Genomic DNA, 27,027 nt, shown 5'->3' on the forward strand with positions numbered 1-27,027 from the left:
CTGTGCTGACACAGCCACTTCGCAAGCGATTGTTCTGGCAATATTATAGACATGACATATCTTTCACCAATCTCCCACAAAATTGGTTTGTTTTCTTAGGTCATCTACAGACAATTTTATCCGACCAATTTTAGCAGACAACTGTATAATATTCTTGTCTCATCATCTGTCATCAGAATGAATCCCGCAATTAGTAATATGGTGCTCATGTTTGGTCTCATGCAGCTGGCCAAAAAAATCCCGTTCGAGGACCCTATGGTTGTTTTTTACGCTCGTTGTGCGTATCTTCTCAGCAATGTTATTATATTTGCGGTTTATTTCTTTACGATGTTTAAGATTAATAAGAAAAATGGTACGTTACTTACTGGTAGTGATGGGCGTCAGGCTGGTGCCCTTTTTTTCGAGGTTGCTATCTCGGTGGCAAGCCATATATTTGTCTTCATCCTCTACAACAGTACTAATGTTTCTAGACCTGACTACTCTTAAATATGTTGAGCCCAGTTCGCCTTTTGGTCAAGGTTCGACTGAAAAGAAATTAATTACCACTACTGTCAAGGAGTACGATAACAACCAGGTGTCTTCTGCTATGCGTGTATGTATTCTTGCTGTTTTGCTCACCTTTGGTTATTCTAACTTTTTGGCCAGTCGTCTTTCTTTGGTATTGCCATTCTTGTTTTTATGCACTTTAAGATGGGTTATACAAATCCACTTGTACTCCAGTCCATCTTACCCATCAAGAGTTTGTTTGAGCAGAAAATTGTTCAGATCCATGTTCTAGGCAAAGCAGCTTCCGGCGACCTCAAGCGTCCGTTCAAGGCTGCTCCCAGTCTTTTCAATCCGTCTTCTGGAAATGTCGAGACTGATAAGAAGGCTATCAGTCAAGCTGAGAAGAGCGGTTCGGGTGGAGTCAAGGATGAATAATTGAATAATTCCTATAGGCGATTGCTACTATATTCTGGAATACTGCATATTAACCTCTCTTGTGCTCACACCGCACTTTGTTTTTAATTTACATAAAATAGTTGTCTGTGAAATTGTTCTCTTATGCTATCGTTCAATCGGCCGCGCTCGTTAATACATTATATAGTACATAGTATATCGTATATCGTATATCTTTTTCATTCCTGTCGCCTTCGATGCCGACGAGGCGGTGGAGGCGGTGGTGGAACTGTGACCAAAGTTTCCTCGAACTCCGCTGTTCTCCGTCGTCGTGAAAGAGGATCTGTAAATGTATGTGTCATGATGGTATCCAATGTATCATCCTCTCCTTCACTTAGACGGTCATAATACATGCAGGATTCACAATGAGGTAGGTTATGAAGTTCGCATAAGCTTTCATCGACGGAGATCTCAGAACTGGAGAGCCCTCGTTTTACAGATTTTGAGGGAATCGGTGGAGCCGTCGCAGCGTGCAGTTTATCTGTGAATTTACTTAGCAGGGCCAGCGTTTCTAGTTCTCTATCGGCTTTGGTTCGTTTATGGAATTTTCGGCGGCCCACTAGAGCAGTTTTGCTTTCCAGATATTTCTCACGCTCAAGCTCAAGAGCAGATATGCGTTTCGTCTTCTTTATGTTGCTAGGCTCTGATTCAGTGCGTTCGTGACGTCGTTTTAGAGATTCTTTCATGGCCTCGATTTCAGCGTTGATCTTATCGAACTCGGACGGCTTCTCTGCAACTTGATCGAACGATTCAGTTTGATCTTCCTTTTTAGCTGTCTCACTGACTCTTGATTCTAACTTCGACTCGTTGGAATGTAAAGCGTTCGATGGCTGGACTGCTGTCTGTTCTGTTGACTGCTTGGTAGTAAAAGGCAATCGAAGAGGAGTCACTGGCTTCAAATCAATTTGTTTCTTCTCCGGTGGAGTTTGGGGTATTGCATTGGATAGTCGTGAATCATTAAGAATCTCATGAGCCGATTTCATTTTGAATTTGGGCAGCACCGCCAAGTCCTCCTCGGCCTCGTCTCCAAATGACATTTTAATTTTCGGCCGAGTTTTTCTTTTCTTGTGCTTTGCGCTTGTTTTTTTATTTGTCGAATCTTCGGCTATTGTCGGTTGCGCATGGCTAACCATGTCTGAAAAATAATTCACTAAAATTTCTGTGCGCATAATTTTCGCAGGATATAACGGCCTGTCGTCTCTGTCGAGTTCCGACTCGCCAATCTTGAGTACGTTATATATCGTATCACCCATGACTCGGCCAAACAAAGTATTCTTCCGTTGCAGCTCTGGCGTCGCATCCAGAGTAATGAAAAATTGCGAGTTATCATTCAGATTCTCCGCCTCTGCATTGCCCAGTAGTCCGCGTCTATTGAATCGCAGCCTGGAGTGATACTCAGAAGGAAATCCTCCTGTTCCGGCGCCATTTTCGTCGTGATAAATACTGACACCACCGTGTCCTGTACCAGTGGGATCTCCGGTTTGAACGAGAAACCCAGGAACGACGCGGTGGAACAGATTGTTATCGTAGTATCCATCGAGACAATGCTGGAGAAAGTTGCGACACGCTTTCGGCGTCTCTTTGGCCCAGAGTTCAATTTCTATTGGACCTTTGGTAGTGTGTAACACGACCTTTGCAGTGGTCGGCGGTTCCAAGGCAGAGGACATGAACGTATTTCTATTTTTAAGTATTTTACTTAGAATCTGAAAAATAAGACTGAATCAGGCCAATTTGGAAGCGACACTGTCGGGAGAAACAACGACCAAACCAGCGCCGCCCAGAAGGAGGAGAGTTATTATTGATATGTTCGCTTTTTAAATTGGTCTAAACCTGAGACAATCAGACTCAGGCGTCGTAATCAGACTCATTTTGACCGTGAATCTATTGATTTGACTAGTTTTTGATTTTCTTCTACCATTGTTTTCTCACACACAACAATGCCAGTAGGTCATACTTGAAAGTCATCCCTGTCCAGTCCAGGATTAACATCTGTTGCAGGTCTATCATTCGACATTTCTGGCCGATCCAGACACGAGACTAATTGGTAAGATCTGAATTCGGTTTTTTGGCAAATAATGAATTTAACTCTGACGTTCGTTAGGAAACTTTGCCGTGATGCCTTTGCGCACGAAGTTCCGTGGACCGGCGTATCCCACCTCGGAAGACTACGACATCATTGATGAGGTTCTCGACCTGTTCCGAGCAAATTCTTTTTTCCGCAACTTTGAAATCAAAGGACCAGCTGATCGCACGTTGATCTACGGAATCTTATTTATCACCGACTGTTTATCCGCCATTTCGTCGAAAGCTGGCAAGGCTGACCGCACAGAGGCAGGCCGAATTTTAAACACGTTTGCACTTGAGCATTTCTCCATTCCTGGTGATCCTGGATTTCCGCTCAATAGTTTGTATGCTGCTCCTCGTGACCGAGCGGAGGCGGACATGTTGCGTGGATATCTTTCGCAGTTTCGACAGGAGCTGGCTGTTCGATTGATCGACCGGGTCTATGCGAATGGAGACGTTCCCAGCAAGGTATGTTATTGGTTTTTCTCAATATTTAGTTTTCAAAGCGGAGAATTAATTTCATTTAGTATTGGTTGGCATTTACTCGAAGACGGTTTATGAACAAATCCCTTTCTAGTTCTGCATGAGTTTGATTATAGTGGTCGAGTTTATGTATGATGTTGAGGGTTAGATGTGAACGCCCTATTGCCGACTATAATTAGAAATGTATTGTATTACCTGCTATATGGTTATTGAATTTCCTTTTTATTATAAAGCATTTGTAGATATTTCTCTGTCGCTTTACTCACTTTGATTTCAATTTCCCAATCCGTTCTTTAGCAGCCTTCAATGCATCCTTCTTTGCAATTTCTCGACGCGAGCCTTTGAGTAATTCTAAATGCCCTACTCTGGACGACAGCAATTTTTCCGTATTGACCGCTATCGCGCCAGAGTGTTTCTAAACAATGTCTTAGTACAATTCGACGAAGACTAATACTATTACAGTACCTTTGCCAGCTTTGTCGATGTTGCAGTCAATCCCTTTTTCGGTGCAATTATTCGCTTGGCAGCTTTTTTCTGTCCACTAGGTTTTGACGGACTGTTGTCTTATGAGAATATTGTTTCGGATCTGACTGTCTGTACTTACACTTTTGGCTTTGTAATTTTCATGGAACCTTGCGGCATTTTGCTCCTTACTTTGGATCTCGTTGTTTCAAATATTTCAGGTCTAGATATGCTAATTAAGTATCTCTAATATACTGCTGCAGCAAAAATACTAAGGCAATAATTGCTTGAAAATTATCAAATTCACAAGACCAACCAACAACCAGGAGCGCAGGCTCAATCGTACAGCTTGGGAGTTCCAAAACTTTTTGTCCCAATGTTCCAAATTTTTTGCAGCTTAGGTTCCAGAAATTCGAACTGACAACGTGTTTTTGGTTGACTATCGGCTACTGAACAAAGTAACTAGAACAAACATACAAACGGAGATAAATGGTCAGAACGGCACGTCCTAAGCTTGGTCGGAAAGCGAGAACAAAGCAGGGCTCGGTGCCGACACTGGACGAGTTCAAGCAGGGGATTCTAGATCCAAGTAAGAAGCGACGGTCAGCGGAAAAGAATCAGGACAGAGATGGGCTCAAGAAGCGGAAAAGTGACTCAAAAACCCCTATCATCGAGTCTATGAACAGAAAAAATAGCAATCAGTCCGTCTCGGTCGTGACGGAGCAAAAAGTCGAAGAGGATGACTTTTATTCGTTTGGTAGTGAGGATGAGGGAGATCAGAATTCGTCAGACGAGGAGGTACGCTGGTTTTAGCTATTGTTTATAATTGGATATTAACCTGAAATAGAGCAATGGAGAAGATGATGAGGTGTATGATTCGGCAGAGGAAGAGGAGACTGGAAAGGCAATGTTTAGTGATGATGAGGACGATGAAAATCTGCTGGAAGCTGCTAACCAGCAAGGCTTGGCCAAGGCTTTTAAAGGTCCGGACGAAGAGGATGAAAGCGAAGAAGATGACATGGGAGATGAATTTAATATTGACCAAGACGAGGAGGATGATAAGGTTGAAATAGATGTGGAAGAATTTGAAGATGATGAGATGAACAGCGACGACAACGATCAGGACGACGACGAATTCAGAAATCTTGCACTAGAATCTGACGAAGACGAAGATAACATCAACTCCGACCCTAAAATCAACTCAATTTTGCCTTCAGTTGAAGATGAAGAAGGCTCCCTTCTGAAAAATCCTGGCGATATCCAAACCTCTCGGATCAGGATCCAAGAAATCCTTAACGTTCTAGACGATTTCAGCAAATTCGCTGAAAAGGGCAGATCCCGTGCCGAATACGTCCAGCAGTTGATTGCAGATATTGCAAACTATTACGGGTACACAGAGTTTCTTGCCGGTAAACTGTTTGACCTCTTTTCCCCTCGAGAAGCTTTTGAGTTTTTTGAAGCTAACGAAGTTCCACGACCTGTGACGATTCGGACGAATACTTTAAAGACCCGGCGTCGGAATCTTGCCCAAGCTCTTGTTAACCGAGGAGTCAATCTCAAGCCTATTGGAAACTGGACCAAAGTCGGGCTTCAGATCTTCGACTCGCAGGTGCCTATTGGTGCAACTCCAGAGTATTTAGCGGGCCATTACATCATCCAAGCAGCGTCTTCGTTTTTGCCTTGCATTGCACTGGCTCCACAAGAAAACGAACGTGTACTTGACATGGCAGCTGCACCCGGTGGGAAGACAACGTATCTTGCTGCGTTGATGAAAAACACAGGTTGCGTGTTCGCCAACGATTCCAACAAGGCTCGAACCAAGAGTCTCATCGCCAACATCCATAGGCTTGGATGCACAAATACTGTCGTCTGCAACTACGACGCAAAAGAATTTCCTCGTGTCATGGGTGGCTTTGATCGCGTCTTGCTTGATGCACCTTGTTCCGGTACTGGCGTCATTGCTAAGGATGCTTCTGTGAAGACCTCACGAAACGAGAAGGACTTCATCAACCTTCCATTTTTACAAAAGCAGCTTCTCCTTGCAGCTATCGACTCCGTCGATGCCGCCTCTAAAACTGGCGGATATATCGTATACTCTACTTGCTCCGTCACCGTCGACGAAAACGAAGCCGTGGTCGATTATGCGCTCCGCAAACGGCCAAATGTAAAGCTGGTAGATACAGGACTCGAGTTCGGTGTCCCCGGCTTCACTTCCTTCAGAGGCAAGACTTTCAATTCGAAATTAAGCCTCACCAAAAGATATTATCCGCACACTTATAACGTCGACGGATTTTTCGTTGCTAAATTTAAAAAAATCAAGGTTGTTAAGAAAGCCGAGGATCAAAAGGCATCATCTTCAAATGGCAAACTGAACAAGCAAGGCAAGGAACTTTCGCTTGATGACGCCGAATGATTATATTTGTTTCAAAAAGTTTGTCTGCTTATTCACTCATTGTTACTATATTTTTTGGTTCAGGTCTAATAACTATTACACTTCTATAAAATTTCCTTAAAGCTTCTGGCGCAGCTTCTCTAATTCCATTGTTTCCTATAATACAATAAAATCGACTTTTGAACTACAAGCCTTTCCATTGAAAACAACATTTCTCCCTGAAATCTTCAGGAAACCGAAATCAATTCTCATTCTGAAACATGACTCTAGCTTGTGAGCCAAGCTTGTGAATAAAAGCAAAATTAACGACCAAATATGCAAAAGAGAGATACAAATTATTTGAATCTCGGCTCAAATCTCAAATCCTCCTTTTATGTAATTTCCATTTTCATCCTTTTCTAGCCAATCTCCTCCTAGCCATAAACGGATGCATGCGTCGTCAGGTTTACGCTGCGGTGACTCCATGGGCACAAGTTTGTAGAAGTTCTCGTCAATATCCGTAGGCTCACAGGAACATTTATCAAGCATGTGAGAAGGGCATTGCTTGTTGATATCATGCTGATAGCCGATGTCTCGGAAAAAGTGCGTCTCCCGTTTCGGTAAAAATAGCACTATCGCAAGAGTATGCAATGGCGCGTCACCAAATCGCTCATAATAGAATCCTCCTTTCCGATCGATATAATCAAAATATGTGTTATATGTCTTACTACGATAGAAATCCAAAGACCCAATCTCAAAGTTAGAAAAAAATTGGCAGTTGTTGTACTCTCCATCATTCTTGTGATCGATAATCCATGATAAATCTGCTTCAGGATGGATTAACTCCGGATATTCTGACATAAACTCCTGAGTCTGCCGCCACATGGAAGGAAACGATCGTGCATCATCAAGAATGTTCATATTGAAACCGTACTTCAAATTATTCTCTGCCATAAAAGTAAATGGATCATAATCAATGTCGCAGAAAAAGTGGACATCCGGCTCAACTCGCCAATACCAGTCATAATCTGCCAATATCGGATGCTTGTAAAAAAAACCAGAGTTCCAACGGCACATGTGTCGATATGAAATCATCCAACCTTTACCTACTCCAATTGCGCCCAAGTAATCGAGCGACGAAACAAACCGATCTTCGTCAATCCAGTCTGGAAGCGACCAATGCTCAGGAGGAACAACGGCATAAAAGCATTCTGACGAGGAGATGTTCTGCGTACGAGCCTTAAACTCGTCATTAAATGGCTCGTCATTGAAAAATATCCAAGGATAATTATATTTATGATTGAAATGTGCCTCAAGATGGCGCATTGATTGCTCAATACCTTCGAGCTCAGAATTGCGGACAAGTGAAATCAAAGCAGCCTTCTGCTTCGGCCGAGCTTTCAAAATCTCAATTGGCACGTCTGTATCAAGTTTTGGCACAATCGGCTGAAAGGTGTCCTGCGCATATGGCTGATAAATAGCATCATTCAAAGCGGCATAAGAAGGAGAGGTGATCCGCGGACTGCGTCGGCTGGAAATGACAGATATAAGAAGCAGCAGGCCTAGAAAAGTAGCTATAGCATATTGGATAGAACGAGTATAAACCTTCGGCGGCCGGAAAGCCCATAATTTGTTTAGTCGATCAGCAAAGAGCCGAACATAGCGCAAAACGATTGCACCAGGAGTGGTAGAAGCCATTAGAGAAATTATAGCGGCCGTCGTAGAAGAAACGGGCTTTCTTTTAGTGGTGTAATTGATGTCGTCGTCGTCTTCTTCAAGGTCTCGATCTGGCAGAATATCAGGAGGAAAACCAGGCGTAGGAGGAAAAGCGGGAGAAGACTGGAAGAAATCAAAGGTCGAATTGAGCTTAAAATTAGGGGTACTAGGTGTGCGACCTGGGTGAAGCTGCCGCTTGGAAGCAGACGAGATTGGTGGTACGACAGAGGAGGACGAGGCGCCAGCGTCAGTATCAAAAAGCGAGACAGCCCGTCGAGAAGAGGATGTCCCTAAACGAGAAGTAGAAGACGAGTTCGAGCGAAGCGAAGTCGAGGATGTGGAACGATAGGGTCCAGGCGATGGTGAGCGCGAGTGGGAGTTGTTTGAAGAGGAGCGCGAGTACGAGCGCGAGGTGACCGGAACCGGGAGCTGATCGGAGCCCGAGTCAATGGAAGTCAAGGCAAGACCGCGAACGGAAGAGGCAAAGCTGCGCAGACGCGGGATTGGAGGAGGATTGGACGAAGTCTGGTCAGGTACAGGAAGTGAAGGTGAGGAAACCGAGCGGGCAGCTGAGTGGTAGAGTTGGTGCTGCTGCTCCTGCTGCTGCTGCTGCCACTGCTGATTCTGACGGGGTTCGTACTGTGGATCGGGGACAGGAGATGCTCCCGCAAGAGAGTAGAGCGGGGAGCCTTGATACGAGGAAAACGACTCTGAAGTAGCAGAAGTAGCAGCCGATTCTATAAACGTATAAGGTTTTGCGATTAAGATATTCGCAGGACGCGAACTAGCGTGGCCGGAATTGTTGGTTTTTGGAGGTTCTGGTGGTGACGACAGCCTGGCGGTATTTTAGCTGGCGAAATAGCAAACAACGACACTAAGAGCAGATCTTGGGCTCGACGGCGCTGAAACTGGTGCCAAAAAGAGTTCGTGTAAGGACAATTGGATCCAAATCGACGGAGACCCACCAAAAATAAGCGAGGAGATAAAAGAAAGTGATTTTTACTGAACAAAGACAAGTAGGATTTGTGCAAAAGACCTAAAATAGTACTAGAATCGAAGACTCTGTTTCTTTATGTCAGCCGCCTTCTCATACTTCGTTAGCCGTTTCTTATCCCCTTTCCCCCTGGAGATCACGTGAAACACATGTTACGGGCGCTCAATCACCTGCACACTGCGTTGGGAGAGTAGTCTGTCCTGGAGCGCTCAGCTCGGTACAGCGTGCATGTGGTGGAGAACATCTTCTGATTGCATACCAAATTGATTTCGGAGGAGAATTACGGGCTGTTTAGTGCAGCTTTTGGATATGGCCTATAATGGTGAAGCGAGCCTTTCAGGGATCTGTTCTAGATCTTCCTGCTCCAGACCCAAACTCCGCGGCGAACGTAGATGATGATCTCGACGACGATCTCGACACTGACACTCGACTGGCTATCTTTGCGTCGTTACATCCCGATCTACCACAGGACCTACTATTGGAACTTTTAGTTTCAGCTGATGGGTCTATATCGGGAGCTTCTAGAGTGGCTGAAAATTACGCGACTGCTCGGAACAACACTGCAAGTCGAAATACTACAACACTCTCACCCTGCACGAACTCCTCCTCTTCCTCCTTCTCCCCGTCATTATCTGCTCTGCAAGCTCCTGTGACTCGTTTTATGTCTACTAAACGCTCGAGTCGAAAGCGATTTCCAACTGATGGTGATGGTGACGGTGATGATGGCGACCAAGATCCAGACCGTGTTCTTCTCCAGCACGTGGTGCGACGAAGGACGAATTCTGAGGATCTAATGACTCCTTCTGGATATACAAGCAAGCCGAAATATTATGGCCGAGGGGCTCCATCATTGGTCCAGTCATCCTCAAACTCTGTCCCTTGGAAAGTTATACACCTTTATACCCCGGACTTAATTGCACAAAACACACCATGCACCTTTCATCCCAATTTTCTTCCGTTCGAGCTTGCCAATCAGCTATTAAGAGACTTAATGAATGATTCAATTCAATGGTCGCCCAATCAGTTCCGATTATTCAACCGTGAAGTTACGTCTCCCCATTCCACATGTTTCTATGTCAACTCGACGCATCTTGAGTTTTTTATCGATACCTATCGCTACAATGGTGCACCAATTAAGGCTGTTCGTCCTTTTAGCAATAATATGCTGAGAGTGCAAAAAATAGTCGAACAGTTAGTGAATGAAGAATTATCAAAGCGTGGATATTTGAAGTATCAGTATAAAGGCAAGTGGCTTGGTGATGTCACTTTTTGCAACCGCTATAATGGACCTTCTGAATCTGTTGGATATCATTCTGACAGACTCACTTATCACGGGCCTATGCCTGTCATTGCGAGCGTTTCTCTTGGTGTAACTCGTGAGGTGAGTTTCAGAAAATCAGAAATTTTCAGAGTTAAGTTCTAATCGATATAGTTTCGACTGCGGGAAACTACTTCTTCAGCACAGACATATTCATTACATCTTCCGCATAATAGTTTATTGATTATGCACGCCCCATGCCAAGAGAAATATAAGCATTCTGTCATTTCTTGCAGAAAAGTCGACGCTCATCCTATCTCTGGAAATTCCCGTATCAATCTTACATACCGCATGTATCGTGACTGTCACGCGCCATATAATACACCTCTGTGCAAGTGCGGAATTCCTATGGTCCTCCGATGCGTAACGAAAAAACAGGAGAGTCTAGGTCGTTATTTCTGGTCTTGTGCAGCTTCATATCAGCAAGAAAAAGGATGCGATACTTTTCATTGGGCGACGTTTACGGATAATGGCGAACCAATCAACATTCCATCCGCCTCATATCCTGACAAATATGTGAAGCCAGAATTTTCGGCTCGCTTCCAGCCTTCCTCACCTTCTCCATTCCAAAGCAATATTGCTTTGCCGACTCAGACTGAAAAGAAAGAAAGTCCAAATTCGGCTTCACTTTCCCTTGCTCATGATGATAGGTGGTAAGTATTTATTAGTCCTATATGCTGTTTTACATAGTTCTACATTTCAAGAAATATAGTCACCGTCTTGCTCCCCAAATTTCATCCTATTTTGTGCCTTTCGTAGATCAGTCATCGCAAACTTTTGTTTATACTTCCTGATTCTACGCCCTCCCCGTTTCTTTGATGGACGATCATCAGGAGCCGGTAAAGCCTTTGGTCCTTGATTCGAGGGGGGTATTCCCAATTTTTCTAGTTTCTCTTCAACCTCGTTTTTTAGTTCCAACCCTCGCATTCCGTCCATGTTCGAACGTGCAATATCGATTCTCGCTGCAAGTGAGACTTTTGCAGCCAATATTCTTAGGGCCTGACGACGCAGATCCATAGGTGTCGATTGGACCAAAGCACTGAAATATAAAAACCCTTGCTGTCGTACACCTGTATTTCCGAGGCCTATATTAGTCTGGTTGCGTTTAACACCTAGCGATGGAATATTACACGAGGGCAGTTTAGACAGACCAGCTAGACCTCCAGCGACCCCAAACAGTTCTGCGGCTGTGACAGAGCCTACAAGAGCAGCTGTATTTGGAGCAAATGCAGTCATCTTTGTAGCAACGTACTGTGTGAATTTTTTATGAGCCGAGTCGAAAAACAACAAAACGTCACAGCACTCCATAATAATTTTGAGTTCATCATCAGTCAGGTCGCGACTCTTAGAGGTGACAGCTGAAACTGTCAAAACCATGACTATCGCAGCAGGAAGAAAATCTGTGAGTTGCTTTTGCTTGTCTTTAATAGTCGCAATATCTGCTCCGATTACTTTGACAGTCTTAGCGTAATCAACTGGGCTTAGCACTAGTGATTCAAGTTCAGGAAATCTAGGATTATACTTTTCAGCGACATACTTGTGTAGTACAGTGATTTCACCAGTGATATCAGTTGCTAAAGCATTCACTTCAACAAGTAATTTGTATTCCGGATTGTCTTCTATAGTGCCTGATACCGAATCCGACAGTAAAGAATATTTTTCGATGTTCTAGATCTGTTACTCCTAGATCCAATCTAGCCATAATAATGCATAACATACCTCTAACAGCAATTTAACTTGATCCATCAATCTAGCTGAACTTTCTATCTCCGCAAATATTCCAACTCGGTCAATCCTATCATTGTTTTGTTCGGCCCGTTTGCTTCCACCTATACTCGGTCGATTGAGATCATCTTCAGGCTCAGGCGACGCCGACCGCGACTGAGTCGGTGATGGCGATGGCGAAAAGTCCGCAAGCAACTCATCCACCAGAGACATCGTTAATCCCTCAAAGGATTTTGTCCTCTCTATGATAGTGAAGATCAAGTTATTTGATCGACGCGGTGGGGAATCTGGACAAGTTTTGATGAACTGTGGATGGAGCAAATGTCCCATCTGATCAGCTGACCTGGAACTGGATATGATTCAGTAGAATCAGTAAATGCAGCCGAATTTTACCACTTCCCGGACATTTAGATTATTAATGGACATGACTGAGAGACGAATAGCATTTACAGGAGTGGCGGACAGATTACCTGGTACGTTGGATGATCGTCTTCCCCCTCCAAAGGCTCGCGGAGGTTTGATCATTCCTAAGGCAAGACAGCAACAGCAGCAGCAGGATGGCGATGATTCTCACTCGAAGCCCGAGACAAAACCTAGGCCTCTTCCTGTGCCTCTTGAAGAGGGAACCTCTACTGAAACTTTTGAGTTTAAGAGGCCTTTGCTACCCGTTCAAGGTCATTCAAACCGAAGACAGCGAATGGACACACCGAGTCATGGTAGCGGTCTGTCAGAAGAAGCTCGATCGCGTTTATATCGTAATCGGCAACACCAAGGTATTTCCTCTCATACAGACAGCAGAACATCAATGAAACGATCAATGGGTGGCTATGTTGACGATGACGAGGGCATTCATCCCCAAATTAGTGTATACAGACGAGACACGACTCGAGCGTCGACTCGAGCGTCGACTCGACGAAGAACAGAGATGATCACTCCGGGTCGAAATCGGGCGCCTACGCCATCAGGAGAACAGATGAGTTCCCGAGGATTAATGCCGTCGGATTATGATGAAGAGACTTTAGCCGCTCTTGAGCGGGACTGGTATGCAACAGATGAGTTTGGTCATGTACCAGGAGATGAAATTCATAATCCGTTTGGGTCCTCAAACTACAATATCGAGGAAGCTGAAGAAAAGTTACAAGCGCGTATGACAAATCGTGTCAGTATGCGAGCAAAGGCCAAGCAACAGGATTCAGACTTATGGGAGAAAAATCGTCTGGCAACATCAGGAGTCGGAGAAGCTCAGGAACTTGATATGAACTTTGATGAAGATGGCAACGCTAATAGAGTCCATTTATTGGTTCACAGCTTGACGCCACCCTTTTTGGACGGTCGAAATGTCTTTACTCGACAGCGTGATCCTATTTCTGCAGTCCGCGATCCACAATCTGACATGGCTGAGTTCAGTAAAAGAGGCAGTCTGTTAGTCCGAAATCGAAGGATGCAGCGAGAACGGCAAAAGCAAGCTCGAGATGCTTTAAATATGGCTGGTACTGCATTAGGAAATGTTCTTGGGATAAAAGACCAGCAAGATGATGAATCTGACAGTGTTCTTGCTGGCGACGGTGGCGTTGAGAAGTCTGACAACAAATTCTCTTCGCATTTAAAAAGAGAGACTAAAGGACAGTCTGATTTCAGTCGCAAAAAGACATTCCAAGAGCAAAGACAATCTTTACCTGCGTTTGCTGTTCGCGAACAGTTGCTCAGCGTCATCCGAGATAACCAGGTTGTAATTGTCATTGGGGAGACAGGATCTGGAAAAACTACCCAATTAACTCAGTTCCTATATGAAGACGGTTATGGACAACGAGGTTTGATTGGGTGTACTCAGCCTCGTCGAGTAGCTGCGATGAGTGTAGCCAGTCGAGTAAGTGAAGAGATGGGGGTCAAGCTTGGTGGTTTGGTAGGGTATTCTATTCGGTTCGAAGACTGTACGTCCAATGAGACTGTGATCAAGTATATGACAGATGGTGTCCTTTTGCGCGAGTCGCTTCAGGAAGGCGATTTAGACAAATATTCTTGTGTTATTATGGATGAAGCTCACGAGCGTGCCTTAAACACGGACGTTTTAATGGGTCTGTTCAAGAAGGTTCTCGCGCGGCGACGGGATTTGAAACTTATCGTTACGTCTGCGACTATGAATGCAGATCGGTTTTCTCGTTTCTATGGCAATGCACCGCAGTTCACGATTCCGGGTCGTACATTCCCTGTTGACGTACTGTATTCAAAATCGCCTTGCGAAGACTACGTTGATGCTGCCGTGAAGCAGATCTTGACAATTCATATGCAGCAAGGACCAGGAGACATTCTAGTTTTCATGACTGGTCAAGAAGATATAGAGACAACATGCGAAGTGACGGCGCAACGACTAGCACAGCTTGACGATCCGCCAAAATTGGAGATTTTACCGATCTACTCGCAAATGCCTGCTGACTTACAGGCGAAGATTTTCGATCGTGCTGCGAAAGGATCGCGAAAGGCAATCGTGGCTACAAACATTGCTGAAACTTCACTAACCGTAGATGGAATCAAGTTTGTGGTTGATAGCGGATTTTCAAAGCTTAAGGTGTATAATCCTAGAATGGGAATGGATACGCTTCAGATCACTCCTATCTCGCAGGCGAATGCAAATCAAAGGTCTGGTCGGGCCGGACGGACGGAGCCTGGAATTGCCTATAGATTATACACCGAGCCGGCATTTAGAAACGAGTTTTACATTCAAACCATTCCCGAGATCCAGCGGACAAATTTGTCCAATACGATATTACTTTTGAAGTCACTAGGAGTCAAAGACTTGATGGAGTTTGATTTCATGGATCCTCCACCAGCGGACACGATGACCAGTAGTTTGTACGACTTATGGGCTCTTGGTGCATTGGATAATGTTGGAGAGCTGACCGGCTTGGGCGTAAAAATGGCTTCATTCCCGATGGAGCCATCGCTGTCAAAACTGCTGATCATGTCTGTTGAGTACGAATGCGTGGAAGAGATGTTGACTATTGTGTCGATGCTCTCAGTTCCCAATGTGTTCTATCGACCAAAGGAGAGACAAGAAGAAAGCGATGCTGCGCGAGAGAAGTTTTTTGTTCCTGAATCTGATCATCTGACGTTGCTCCATGTCTATTCTCTATGGAAATCGAATGGATCATCGGACGCCTGGTGCATGAGGCATTTTCTGCATCCTAAAACTTTGCGAAGAGCAAAAGAGATTCGAGAACAATTGCTTGATATCATGAAGTTCCAGAAAATTGAAATCGTCTCTTGTGGTAACGACTGGGACATTATTCGCAAATGCGTCTGCTCAGGTTATTTTCTTCAGGCCGCCAAGGTCAAAGGACTGGGTGAATACATGAATCTGCGAACAAATGTCACGATCCAACTGCATCCTACATCCGCGTTATATGGGATGGGATATTTGCCCGACTACGTTGTCTACCACGAGCTTGTCCTCACTTCGAAGGAATATATGTCTACTGTCACAGCTGTGGATCCACATTGGCTTGCGGATCTCGGTGGTGTTTTTTATAGTGTCAAAGAGAAAGGCCAGATTTCTCTTCACAAGCGAGCAACTGAGCGAGAATTCTCGAGGCGTATGGAAATCGAAGCGCAGTTTGCGCAGGATCGAAAGCGGAAGGAGGAGGAGGAGGTGGCCAAATCTGAGAGAGCCAAAACTGCACGCAAAATGTCGGCGATCGTAACTGCGGGTTTGAAGAGAACCAAAACTCCAAGCGTTAGACGAGGTTTCTAGTTTGTATTTTTATATTTGAAAAGTAATGTATGAAGTAGATTGGCAATTCAGGTCAAATGGCACCTTTTCAACTTTTTAATTGGGTCAACTTTTGCACAGGTCAGGTTCCCCGCTTCGCCGCGTGGACCGCGGCAGCTTCTACGATCCATTCCCAGTTCCGATTTAATCCTCGGTATGTCGTCTGATCGTCAATCTCTCAAACAATTTAGTTTCAGCTTCATTTTATTGCTCAAAGTAGAAATGTCGGTTATATTCAAGAGACAATTTCACGCTAGTTGTCTAAATTCGTTTGAAGAAGTACTGATATTATCGGCAGCGCGAACGCCGGTCGGTAAGTTCAATGGCACTTTAAAAAGTGTCACGGCACCCCAACTTGGATCTATTGCTATTTCCGCAGCATTAAAGCGCGCCGGATTAATATCAGCCGGGATTTTGAAGGAAGTGAATGAGGTTTATATGGGAAATGTATTACAAGCAAATGAAGGCCAGTCTCCTGCCCGACAAGCAGCGCTTGGAGCGGGACTACCTGAGTCCACAGAAGCGACGACTATCAACAAAGTCTGCGCTTCGGCGATGAAAGCCATAATGCAGGCATCTCAAGCTATCCAGACTCATTCAGCTAATGTGATGGTTGCTGGAGGCATGGAAAGCATGAGTAATGCTCCGTATTACCTACCGAGAAGCCAGGCTTACGGTCACTTCCAGGCCGTTGACTCAATCATTAAAGATGGATTGTGGGATGTCTATGGAGATATCCAGTGAGTGGTCTTGAGCAAGAGTTTAACGGAATTATAACTAATAGCTAGTATGGGAATATGTGCGGAAAATACAGTTAAAAATATGAGTCTGAGTCGGGAAGATCAAGATGAGTATGCTCAGGAATCCTATAGACGAGCAATTGCGGCGATCAATAATGGTTTGTTCACAGATGAAATTGCTCCTGTGACTCTCAAAACTCGGAAGGGCAATTCACTTGTTATTGAGGACGAAGAACCAAAGTCAGTTTCATTGGACAGGCTTCCGACACTTCGGCCGGCTTTTCATAAGGAAGGTACCGTGACTGCCGGCAACGCAAGTCCGATCAATGACGGCGCATCGGCTATTGTTCTAGCTGCTAAATCGTATTTATCTCATCTCCAATCCTTCGCTGTTGATGTCCCCATTAGTCCTATTGGCCGAATCATTTCATTTGCAGATGCTGCGACAACGCCGATTGATTTCACCATAGCACCGTCCATCTCGATCCCTAGAGCCTTGGAACGAGCTGGCTTGGCGATTGCAGACATTGCTCAGTTCGAGATCAATGAAGCTTTTGCGGCTGTAGCTCTTGCCAATAGGAACATCCTAGGCCTCGATTTGGCGAAGGTCAATGTAAAGGGCGGTGCAGTTGCTCTGGGTCACGCTATTGGAAGTAGCGGTTGTCGGATTGTTGTCACTCTATTGCATTCCTTGAAGCCGGGCGAGTTTGGCGTCGCGGCAATCTGTAATGGCGGTGGTGGATCTAGTGCCGTTGTAGTTCAAAGATTATAAGTGATCAGTTTAAATATCAATTGATGAGAAGTCCTATGTACACGTTTAAAACATAAATGAACATGAACACAAAAACAACGTGAAAAAGAAGAAGAAGAAAACCAATAGGGCAAGCATCAAAGTTCCATAGCCCCTACAGTATCATGACTAGCATACATAACCCAACATAAACACGAAAATATGAATGCAAGAGCATCTCCTTAATGCCTAATTCAAGGCAGATCCTGAAAAGAGCAAATCCAAAAAGTACTAGTTACTCCGGTAACTCATCCGGATGAGGTGCTGTTCGAGGTGCCCCTCGTTCCCATCCAGTCTTAAATAAAGGCTCCATATTGAATTTTGGAAATGGATGTCCCTCCGTATTAAAAACAACTTCTTGGAGCGGTAAGACGGATTCATCGTCCTCGAATAGTAAATATAAATACTTCAACGTTTCAGCAAGCCAAAAGGATTCGAGATTGTCGCGGAATCGCGGAGGAATATCGTTGACGCTTTCAAGACTTGAATATCCGTTACGATCGGGGAGCTTTGCATATTTTCGCCATGCCTGGAAAATATTCCATCCCCATTCTCGATATACTGGATCTTTGGTGATTCTCCACATAATGAAAAGCGACTCAACAGTCTCAGGACGCTGTAAGTTGTGTGTGTCGGCCGGCTTGATTTTTAAATCTTCGTGAATCGAAGGATCAGTATTAAAGACAACGATTTCAGGAGCTATTCCGGTCTTAGTCGCTTTGTACATCTCATAACAGGACTTCATCAGTTCCTTTGCCAAACGCATATCCGCGGCTCGGGTCACTGTCCAGCTTGTTCTCTTCGCATCATTCAGCGACATTCCATCAGTAGCACCAAGAGCCAAATTACCAGGAAGAAAACAGACGAGATGATCCATTTTGTTTGATACAGGACCACCAATGCCTTGCTCTAATTCGCTGACAAACGTGTATCCATTCGGATATGACTTGTGAATCAGTCGTTTCTTCACGCCAGTCATTGCTTCGTCATATAACTGTCGATACACCGTTTCTCGATTATTAGTCTGTAAATACTGCTTGAGCAAATATTCATAATATGAATCGCCGCGTGAACCAAGTCGGATAAGACGTCCAGTGAATTTGCCAGTGTCGGGATGAATAAATATAGGCACAAGCCCTTCCTCGACTTGATTGTTGTCCACGACTTGCATGACCTTTTCTGCTTTGGTCCAGTAGAGTGCCTCTCCCGTGAGCTTGGACACATATTTGAACTCGAGCTGGAGTGACGTGGCTTCGGCAGTGCTGCTAGCGCCGCCGTCGGCGTGAGACTTAACCCCCATATATGTGTGCAAATTGACAGAGGCATAAGGAACTCCAGAAGTCGAGTCAAAGGCTCCAAGTAAGCGATTAGCGAGGTCGACAGCCTTCTCGAGGTATAAATCATCAAAACCTGACAAATAGTGGGCTGAAAGTAGACCACCGAGCATACGTATCGTCGTCTCAAACGTGTTGACCTCGTAGTCCTGGTCATACGTAAGGTTATTTGCAATCCAGTTGCGAGCGACTTCAAGAGGCTCCTGAAGTTTCATGATCATCATGGTATCAATGCTGTCAACCACGATCCAACCTAATCCATTCGGTGCCATGTTCTCTGACCGTTTGCTGAGAGGATGATATACATCCTTTCCTAGTGCATGCGACGCGTAGTCTTCCCAGGACTCTAAGAATGCCTCTCGAATGGCGTCCTGCTTTTCGCGAGACGAGAGCTCGGAGGATGGCTCACTGAACCACCAAGTCGATTTAGACTTGGAACCAGGGGTAATCGAGTCATCATCCTCTGATCTTGAAAGGAAAAAAAATATGAAGAGAATAATTCCAACAAGGGCGAGAACAGGAAATGGTCTGACTCCGGATATCGAGGAATTTCGCGGAACAAACTGGCGAGGTTTGTCTTTGTATAGCGGTAAATCACTATCCCCACCTCGGTGACGGGGAGTAGAGCGGCCGCGGCCGTTGGCGTGAGTCCACACAAAGTCCTCTACCTGTCGAGCAGTGGATGAAAAGTCAGGCACGTTTTGCGGGAGATTGAAACTCATGATCAACAATTAAGTATAGCCACTGTCCTGAGCTGGCTGCAGCGCGCTTGGCTGCTTCGACGAGCCGATTCAGCGCAAAGAGGGATAACAGAGAACGGAGGATATTTCCAGGCACAGCCAGCAGACAGGGAGACGATGAGATAATCTGCCAGAGTTCTCGGACCTGCGCTGGTCTGCAAGGAGGTTAAGGAACAGAATGCAAAAATCAATTCAAGAATCGGCCAATTGAGTCTGTGTCCGACTATTCTGATTGAGATCGTGGTGTGCTTGTCCTAGTTGTCGTCACTTCCAACGCGTAATTTCGAGACCATCAAGGCCGGCTTAGCTGCTGAGCAGCCATCCCTGTCTGACCCTGGGCTACTTTTGTCCAGGGCGGGCGGCGCGGACTCAGCTCTCGAAGTCCGGGGTATGATTATGTAACATTCTTATGTAATTAAAATCTCAGAATTTGTAGATCTATTATATAATCATATCTGGTACAAACGCCTCTATAACGTTTACACCAGTGACTCTGCTGTGGCCATTGTCTCGACTAACCAGTTTGTGATCAGCAAAGACACACACTCTGAGCCCAAAAGAGCACAGCTACGAGACCTGCCTACGATTATCACGAACATTTGCGCTTACATCGACCGCGCATCCTTTTCCGCTGTGTTTGCATGGGCTTTTGTTGGGATCTTGAGACATCGGCTTCTTCTACTGTCCGTCATACGCTATTTTGTTTCTACTCTCTCGCGGTCTTTCAGGTTCACCTTCGCAGTCTCTCTCTCCACTCGTCCTGAACAGCCCCGGCTATCGTCCACCAACGTTCCCTCGCCCAATCTAGTTTGAGAGCTCCCGATTTCTTCATCTGCATCCAATTCTCGCCTCGGGTCGTTAGCTCATTAATATGCCCGTTCTTGATGTAAGCTATTTTCCTTTCTCGTCTTCGCGCTCTTGGTCCGGCCAGTTTCCTTCTCGCCGTCCTACTCATGTATCTCCTCCTGCTGACACTAGAATTTAGAATCTTAAAAACTTTATCCGCCACGGCAAGCAGGCCCACGCTTTCGACGACTATGAAAATGCGAGCCCGGTGTTGGTCGAGTCAACTGCTATATTAAGCGATCCGAATATCGACGATCTATCGCCGGTCGAGGAGTATGTAGAGCGCAAGGAGAACTTCACTTCGGCAATTGAGCAGATAGTGGCCGAGGAGAAGGAGCAGCGGTCTAAGCTTCCTCTCTATCCTGGTCTCGAAGAATGGACCTTGGTGACAAAGATGGGCGAGTATGTTTTTTTACAATCGCACCTTTGTCTATTTATACTGTTTCTAATCTCATTGTTCTAGCGGCGCCTTTTCAAACGTCTACAAAGCTCAGAACAAGGTCTCGGGCGAGATGGCAGCTATCAAGGTTGTACGCAAATATGATATTACCAAAGTAGAGTCTAATCGACATCATTTGGGAGAAGAAGCTAAAAAGCAGCAAAAAACGGTTGATGTAAGTATTTTCCAAGATTTCGTTCTTTCACAATTTGGACGCTAATTTCTTTTCAGCGCGCCAGCATCCTAAAAGAGGTTACGATTCTTCGCCAGCTCAACCATCCCAATATTGTCAGTCTCATCGACTTTTTCGAGAGCGATAACTTTTACTACATCATCATGGAGCTTCTTCCCGGTGGAGAGCTATTTCACCAGATTGTGCGTTTGACATACTTTTCGGAGGACCTCGCGCGCCACGTTATTGTACAAGTTGCGGAGGCCATCCGATATCTGCACGAAGAAATGGGCGTTGTTCACAGAGATATTAAGCCCGAAAATATTTTATTTTATCCAATTGAGTATATTCCATCGAAAGAGGTGCATCTTCGGCCAGGCGATGAGGATAAAGTTGACGAAGGGATTTTCATCCCGGGAGTTGGAGGAGGGGGTATTGGCCAAATCAAGATTGCTGATTTTGGTCTTTCCAAAGTCATTTGGGACTCAAAGACCATGACGCCTTGTGGTACAGTTGGTTATACTGCACCAGAGATCGTGAAAGACGAAAGATATTCAAAGTCAGTTGACATGTGGGCACTCGGTTGCGTATTATATACGTTGTTGTGCGGGTTTCCTCCTTTCTATGACGAAAGTATCCAGGCCTTGACTGAGAAGGTTGCTCGAGGACAATATACATTTCTGAGCCCGTGGTGGGATCCAATCAGCAAGGGAGCTAAGGATCTTGTTTCGCATCTGCTGACTGTCGATCCCGATCGTCGATATTCGATCGAACAGTTTTTGAATCATCCATGGATTACTCAGAGCAATGCACCTACCGTGCCTGCTTTCGACGCTCCGCATTTCGGACTTGATACAAGCTCCTCTGCTCAAAGTTCAATAATGATGGATATTTTTGAGACTCCTGGAGCACGGAGCTCAGCGCTTTCGCCGGCTGCCAATACACTGAAGGAAGCGTTCGATGTTTCATATGCGGTGCACCGGATGGAAGAAGAACGTGCCAGACGATTGGGCCAGGCAGAAAATTTGAGCATGTTGAACGAGGAGGATGAAGATGAGGAGCGTGAATTCAATACAACAAGCTCGCCATCCAGGATGCAGCAAGTTGAGGCTGGACTCCGCAATGTGCATATGTCTAATCGGTCAGGAGGTCATCGTCATAGCCGGCAGGATGCGGCACCGCGTACGTCAAACAATCATAAGCGAAAGGGCATGTTCGAGCTATCTCTTGACGGAGCCACGCTCCTGGAACGTCGTCGTGAAAAGGCTCAGCATTTCAAGGTTTCACCAGTAATGGTATCGTGAAACTTGCTTGGAATGATTCACTAAATAAGATTTTGTTTTTGTTGCATTCGATAAATCGTTTCTGTTCATTTATTATATTACACAAGTTATAAGACGTTGGGATTTCTTATGAATATTTTGATTTGTTTTTGTTGGTTTGACGTTTGGCTGGTTATTTTTTTACTATTTTTTTGTCTTTTTTATTTCCTTGAGAATTAGCCGAGCTGAACTTTGTCTTCGTGCGGAGTCAAGAGCATTATATGGAAATCATTATATAATTTACCGTATATACATATATATATATATTATGAATATCGTGGAAGATTTTTCTCTTACCTGAATGTGCTCATCAACTCTTGGGACGTTTGAGTGGGAATGCAGCTGGAACGCCGCAATATATTGGGAAGTATTAATTAATTAAAACACGAGATTGGACGACCAAGAAAACAAACAACAAAGCAAGATCGACGAAATTCCAAAAGTAAACAAATCAGTGGAAATACCAGTAGATAATTAGACATTAGGCTGTAAAAGTGATACTAAATGCAGAGAATTCCAAGGAGTTGAAGTGTGCACAATGCTTGAATGCGGATCAGTAAGGGTAAAAAATGGGCAGCGACAGGAGAAGCGAACGTGCGTCGAGGAGAAAAGTAATCGAAAATTAATGATTCGTGGATTTTAAAGGGACTGATACGACAAATGCATCGGGAACGATCTGAGCATCTTCGAGACCTAAATCGTCGTACTCATATGCACGATCTGCTGGGAGAGCTCTGGAGGAGCGGGGAGGGAGTGGACTGACAAGACCAGCGAGACTGTCGGTAGATATCAGGCTCGAAGTACGCGATGGTTTCGACAAGCTTCTGCTCATTTGCAGAGAAGATTTACAGTCATAGCTAAACCAAGTCAGAAAGAAATTAAAGTAAGATCATTTTCTAGTAGTCATACCTCCTTCTTGACCAGGGCCACCACCACGATGAGAACCAAGAACTTGGCTGATCTCGACTGGCACGCTGCTCAGATCGTTTCTGAGAACATGCATGAGAAGAACTGAGAAGCTCGCTCATTTCATTGGTTTCTAGACCTTCAGGATCATCAAGTCCTTCAATATTATCAGGACAATCAGGATATCCGCGGTTAGTAGCTCCATTGGCAGCGCTATTCTCGGGAGGACCTCCGTCTTGTCCATATTGGCTGCTAACATCACTGCTGGCTATTGACGATGACAGGCTTTCAAAAGATTCTACTCGACGCAAACGGGGAGCAGCATTGTGCATTTGCTCGGAGTAGAAATTGAAATAATCAGCGTACGGCGGTGGATCAATACCGGAAAGTGGTATTTTTTTCGGTCTGGGCGACGTGCAACAGCTAAACAAAAACCACATAATAATAATGGAGTGAGACGAATCAAAATATTAAAAGTAGATTTCAGTGGGAATGAAATATGTCCAACAACAAAAATTAATGAGAGAAAACTACAGGTTGAAAGCAGCTCAGAAACCAGTCAGTCGGTCCCTTCTTCTCTTGTCTAGGACTGGTTGGGACGAAGGCCGACTTAACCAGTCTCCCAACAGGGGTGCTGTGATTCAGCAACTGGTTTCGGTAGTATTTAGCCCTGATTTCGTGATACACGAGAACACGTAGTGTCTGCGATTTTATTATGGCATGTAATGGCTTTATCATTGTAATTCTGGTGATTTTGTAGTCCAGAACCAGCCTAGATGGCAAAAATAAATCACATTATCTAATAGCAATCGATGGAGCGGCGAAGAGACAATAATTGAAAACAGCCGACTAGAACACAAGTCCGTACAATCGTTTAAAATGTGAAAGACTATGAAGCTACTTCAACATCAAAGATGCCTAGACCGCGAATTTGTAATCTATCAGCACATTTTAATGGCGTATGAAGACAACGAAGAAAGCTAGACGTCTTGTAGAGAGTACTCACGAATGAGTACGCAACCAGACATTACAAATGGTAGCTTGAGTGCTATATCTTGCGAGTCTGACGTTGTCCATTTCAAATTGCTCATGATCTTAATAATAATTCTGCAGATTACATCCGTGCTAATAATATTAACAATTTTTATCAAATTTGTTGTGGCTCAGTGATTTCAAACCCAAGTTGATAATAAATGCTGTTTCTTGCGGCGCTCAAGAGTATTTATGCGAGCAGAATCCCCGAAAATGAGCGGACGATGCACAGAAAAGAAAAATCGAGAACCAACGAATCGTAATCAATTATCTCTGCTTTTAATTCAGAAATTGCTTATGAACTTTCTGTCGGCTAATTACAACTAATTGTAATAGCTCAGACAAATCCGATGGTTTTCTCACTAAATGCTTAAGATGCTCACGGTTATTTGCAGCGCCACCGGATAAGCTCTTTGGCGATGCTAAGACCCGCTACACAGGAAAGGTCCGCAAATGCCGAGTCCTGGATAATCACTTTTCCTGCCGCAATCTTCGCTAGGGCTTTTTATTCTATAGCCATATCGGCCTTAGAATGGTAATCAAGCCGATTGTCGCTGTCCTCACGAGACGTTTGGATATCTAGATATAAAATATATGTTTGGCCGAATTCCTACTCTGTCTCTGGTTTCTTCTGAAATATTCATGCTTTCTAAACGGTATTTGCCTGTTCTCGGACTATCCAGTAAATAGACCTGCTCATCTGTCCGTAGCCGGGTCTAAGTCGCCAAATATGTCTGGCAATAATGATCTTGAGTCAATAGTTCATACTTATTCCCACCTTTCGTCCATTCATTGTGTTTCGGCTGCACACCATTCGTCATCCTCGGCGGACTCAGACTCTCCTAGTCCATCTCTTGTCTTTCCAGATGCAGACGACGAGAAAGAAGTCCAGGCAGACTCGCGTGACAGCCGCGACTATGACTGCGATATGGAAAACCGTGATCCTCAAAGCGAGAAGTTTGATGTAGGTTGGAATGGGCCAGACGACAAAGGGAACCCGCTCAATATCGGTTCGGTACGCAAATGGATCATCACCGTCGGGATTTCCATATGTACTCTAAATGTCGCATGGTCCAGCTCCATTTTCACGGCCACATACACCGGCGTCGAAGAAGAATTTCACGTTTCCCAAGAAGTTGCAATTATTACTCTCACGCTTTTCATTTTCGGTATGGGTGCTGGGTCCATGGTTTACTCACCGCTCTCGGAGTTTTATGGCCGAAGAATTATCTACATCTTGTCTTTCACCTTCTTTGTGGCTATGGACTTTTTGGTCGCATTTGCTCCAAATATTGGCGCCGTCCTAATTGGCAGACTTCTCAGCGGGACCGCGGGTAGCGCTTTCCTTGCTACTGCGGGAGGAACAATCGCTGATATGTACACCAAAGATCAATTAGGACTGCCAATGGCCATATATACCTCTGCACCTTTGCTTGGCCCATCGCTAGGTCCTATCACTGGAAATTTCATTACGGCAAACTGTTACTGGCGATGGGTGCCTCGAGTCATGCTTTGTTTCACTGGCTCGTGCTTGATATTCATCATTACCTGTGTTCCCGAAACGTATGCACCAGTTCTATTACGCTGGCGAGCTCAGCGGATCCGCAAGAAAACTGGAGACGATCGGTTCAAGGCACCGATTGAACATCTCAAACGGTCGGTCTTGCGAACTGTTCTCGTCTCTTGTAAACGCCCGTTTCAAATCATGGTTCTAGATCCAATGGTGTTTTTGCTTTGTCTTCACACCTCCCTAGGTGTTGGCATAAATTATTTGTTTTTCGACGCATTTCCTTTAGTATTCGAAACAAACAAAGGATTTAAACAAGAGTTCGTTGGACTTTGCTTTCTAGGTATTTCCGTAGGTGTTTCAGTCGGTGTCTGCACTACTCCGATCTGGAACGGCATATATGAACGACTGAAAGCGAAAAATGGCGGTGTGCCTGAACCCGAGTTTCGTCTGCCTATGCTTATGGCTGGAGCTATTTGCATGCCTATCGGCGTTTTCCTATTTGGGTTTACGTCATACAAATCTATACATTACATGGTTCCTATTTGCATGAGTTCCTTTTTTGGCATAGGCCTCATGTTTTTATTAACCAGCATTTTCACATATCTTGTAGAGTAAGTATTGCATCCTTCATCTTAGATTCGAGTCTACTAACTTAATTCAGGTCGTATAAGCTTTACGCAGCTTCGGTTCTTGCTGCGAACAACTTCATGCGAAGTTCCTTTGCAGCTGCATTTCCTCTATTTGGAATCCAGATGTACAACAAACTTACATATCCTTGGGCAAGTGCGCTTCTTGGATTTATTCTTGTCGGCATGATTCCTGCTCCGTAAGTACACGATCATGATGTCATAATTTGATATGACTGAATTACTGACTTTGCTCAATCAAGATTTTTGTTTTTTAAGTACGGAAAGGTGTTACGAGGTCGTAGTAGATTTGGCTACGTCGGATAACTAAACTGCATTTATTTGGAATTGCGTTCACTGTTTTTCATCGGGGTAGGATAGATTTTGGAAATTCATTGGGTTATATACATAAATTGGGTAATCTTTGTTAAGGTAAATGTAGTCGCAGAATTTAAATCACGTGTTGTAAATTCCTATTTGGGTCATTTTGCTCGTAGACTTTATGGTGGTCTTCAAAGAAACATGCAGTGATTTTCTAGACATCTACGATCCGAAATACAATTGACAAGATAAGATCTTCAGGCAAATCGCAGTAACAATCCAAATGATTGACATTCATCGGGAAAGCTTGCTTAGATAGTTTCGGCTGCAGAATCCAATTTAGATCAATTATATGGATCTCTCGCTATCGAGTGACTCTCAATGCAAAAAGCAGAGCATGACGTTTCCTGT

The 27,027-nt window shown here is 44.5% G+C and overlaps 14 protein-coding genes across 14 annotated transcripts; 8 read left to right on the forward strand and 6 right to left on the reverse strand.

Annotated features, from left to right (window-relative positions):
• Positions 1–76: 76 nt before the first annotated feature.
• V1516DRAFT_677354 (inorganic phosphate transporter Pho88) lies at positions 77–1,096 on the forward strand. The gene is made up of 3 exons (XM_066922571.1): positions 77–352; positions 471–592; positions 646–1,096. Exons 1-3 carry the CDS (start codon positions 178–180, stop codon positions 919–921), a joined length of 573 nt encoding a protein of 190 aa, XP_066776910.1. The 5' UTR covers positions 77–177; the 3' UTR covers positions 922–1,096.
• V1516DRAFT_677356 (cyclophilin-like protein) lies at positions 1,023–2,671 on the reverse strand. The gene has a single exon (XM_066922572.1). It carries the CDS (start codon positions 2,604–2,606, stop codon positions 1,119–1,121), a length of 1,488 nt encoding a protein of 495 aa, XP_066776911.1. The 5' UTR covers positions 2,607–2,671; the 3' UTR covers positions 1,023–1,118.
• Positions 2,672–2,749: 78 nt separating this feature from the next.
• V1516DRAFT_677362 (actin-related protein 2/3 complex subunit 3) lies at positions 2,750–3,815 on the forward strand. The gene is made up of 4 exons (XM_066922573.1): positions 2,750–2,882; positions 2,938–2,983; positions 3,041–3,471; positions 3,531–3,815. The coding sequence occupies exons 1-4, from the start codon at positions 2,877–2,879 to the stop codon at positions 3,588–3,590; spliced, it is 543 nt and encodes a 180-aa protein (XP_066776912.1). The 5' UTR covers positions 2,750–2,876; the 3' UTR covers positions 3,591–3,815.
• V1516DRAFT_677364 (uncharacterized protein) lies at positions 3,705–4,235 on the reverse strand. The gene is made up of 3 exons (XM_066922574.1): positions 4,091–4,235; positions 3,952–4,042; positions 3,705–3,901 (listed from the first exon to the last, which is right to left on the reverse strand). The coding sequence occupies exons 1-3, from the start codon at positions 4,126–4,128 to the stop codon at positions 3,749–3,751; spliced, it is 282 nt and encodes a 93-aa protein (XP_066776913.1). The 5' UTR covers positions 4,129–4,235; the 3' UTR covers positions 3,705–3,748.
• A 60-nt stretch (positions 4,236–4,295) lies between these two features.
• V1516DRAFT_677365 (NOL1/NOP2/sun family-domain-containing protein) lies at positions 4,296–6,669 on the forward strand. The gene is made up of 2 exons (XM_066922575.1): positions 4,296–4,746; positions 4,796–6,669. The coding sequence occupies exons 1-2, from the start codon at positions 4,438–4,440 to the stop codon at positions 6,359–6,361; spliced, it is 1,875 nt and encodes a 624-aa protein (XP_066776914.1). The 5' UTR covers positions 4,296–4,437; the 3' UTR covers positions 6,362–6,669.
• Positions 6,670–6,691: 22 nt separating this feature from the next.
• On the reverse strand, positions 6,692–9,273 carry V1516DRAFT_665076 (glycolipid 2-alpha-mannosyltransferase-domain-containing protein; the record flags this gene model as incomplete). Its single annotated transcript, XM_066920649.1, has 2 exons — positions 6,692–8,870; positions 9,200–9,273. 2 exons carry the CDS (start codon positions 9,271–9,273, stop codon positions 6,692–6,694), a joined length of 2,253 nt encoding a protein of 750 aa, XP_066776915.1.
• Positions 9,274–9,822: 549 nt separating this feature from the next.
• V1516DRAFT_626074 (uncharacterized protein) lies at positions 9,823–11,004 on the forward strand (the record flags this gene model as incomplete). The annotated part of the gene is made up of 2 exons (XM_066919731.1): positions 9,823–10,410; positions 10,462–11,004. The coding sequence occupies 2 exons, from the start codon at positions 9,823–9,825 to the stop codon at positions 11,002–11,004; spliced, it is 1,131 nt and encodes a 376-aa protein (XP_066776916.1).
• V1516DRAFT_677372 (uncharacterized protein) lies at positions 10,997–12,518 on the reverse strand. The gene is made up of 2 exons (XM_066922576.1): positions 12,067–12,518; positions 10,997–12,015 (listed from the first exon to the last, which is right to left on the reverse strand). Exons 1-2 carry the CDS (start codon positions 12,400–12,402, stop codon positions 11,047–11,049), a joined length of 1,305 nt encoding a protein of 434 aa, XP_066776917.1. The 5' UTR covers positions 12,403–12,518; the 3' UTR covers positions 10,997–11,046.
• Positions 12,519–13,063: 545 nt separating this feature from the next.
• On the forward strand, positions 13,064–15,820 carry V1516DRAFT_625416 (helicase; the record flags this gene model as incomplete). Its single annotated transcript, XM_066919704.1, has 1 exon — positions 13,064–15,820. One exon carries the CDS (start codon positions 13,064–13,066, stop codon positions 15,818–15,820), a length of 2,757 nt encoding a protein of 918 aa, XP_066776918.1.
• Positions 15,821–15,907: 87 nt separating this feature from the next.
• V1516DRAFT_430359 (Thiolase, N-terminal domain-containing protein) lies at positions 15,908–17,477 on the forward strand. Its single transcript, XM_066919024.1, has 2 exons — positions 15,908–16,578; positions 16,627–17,477. The coding sequence occupies exons 1-2, from the start codon at positions 15,995–15,997 to the stop codon at positions 17,348–17,350; spliced, it is 1,308 nt and encodes a 435-aa protein (XP_066776919.1). The 5' UTR covers positions 15,908–15,994; the 3' UTR covers positions 17,351–17,477.
• V1516DRAFT_430186 (glycoside hydrolase) lies at positions 17,400–19,869 on the reverse strand. Its single transcript, XM_066919023.1, has one exon. The coding sequence runs from the start codon at positions 19,422–19,424 to the stop codon at positions 17,604–17,606; it is 1,821 nt and encodes a 606-aa protein (XP_066776920.1). The 5' UTR covers positions 19,425–19,869; the 3' UTR covers positions 17,400–17,603.
• Positions 19,870–19,986: 117 nt separating this feature from the next.
• V1516DRAFT_712720 (kinase-like domain-containing protein) lies at positions 19,987–22,675 on the forward strand. Its single transcript, XM_066924291.1, has 4 exons — positions 19,987–20,328; positions 20,428–20,690; positions 20,752–20,902; positions 20,959–22,675. Exons 1-4 carry the CDS (start codon positions 20,314–20,316, stop codon positions 22,201–22,203), a joined length of 1,674 nt encoding a protein of 557 aa, XP_066776921.1. The 5' UTR covers positions 19,987–20,313; the 3' UTR covers positions 22,204–22,675.
• A 168-nt stretch (positions 22,676–22,843) lies between these two features.
• On the reverse strand, positions 22,844–23,567 carry V1516DRAFT_686336 (uncharacterized protein; the record flags this gene model as incomplete). Its single annotated transcript, XM_066923660.1, has 2 exons — positions 22,844–23,078; positions 23,131–23,567. 2 exons carry the CDS (start codon positions 23,565–23,567, stop codon positions 22,844–22,846), a joined length of 672 nt encoding a protein of 223 aa, XP_066776922.1.
• Positions 23,568–25,087: 1,520 nt separating this feature from the next.
• V1516DRAFT_626113 (major facilitator superfamily domain-containing protein) lies at positions 25,088–26,622 on the forward strand (the record flags this gene model as incomplete). The annotated part of the gene is made up of 3 exons (XM_066919733.1): positions 25,088–26,280; positions 26,331–26,495; positions 26,559–26,622. 3 exons carry the CDS (start codon positions 25,088–25,090, stop codon positions 26,620–26,622), a joined length of 1,422 nt encoding a protein of 473 aa, XP_066776923.1.
• Positions 26,623–27,027: the final 405 nt, after the last annotated feature.

Source organism: Lipomyces oligophaga, assembly GCF_038497815.1.
Source record: "Lipomyces oligophaga strain CBS 7107 unplaced genomic scaffold V1516scaffold_5, whole genome shotgun sequence".
Classification (NCBI taxonomy): domain Eukaryota; kingdom Fungi; phylum Ascomycota; class Lipomycetes; order Lipomycetales; family Lipomycetaceae; genus Lipomyces; species [Lipomyces] oligophaga.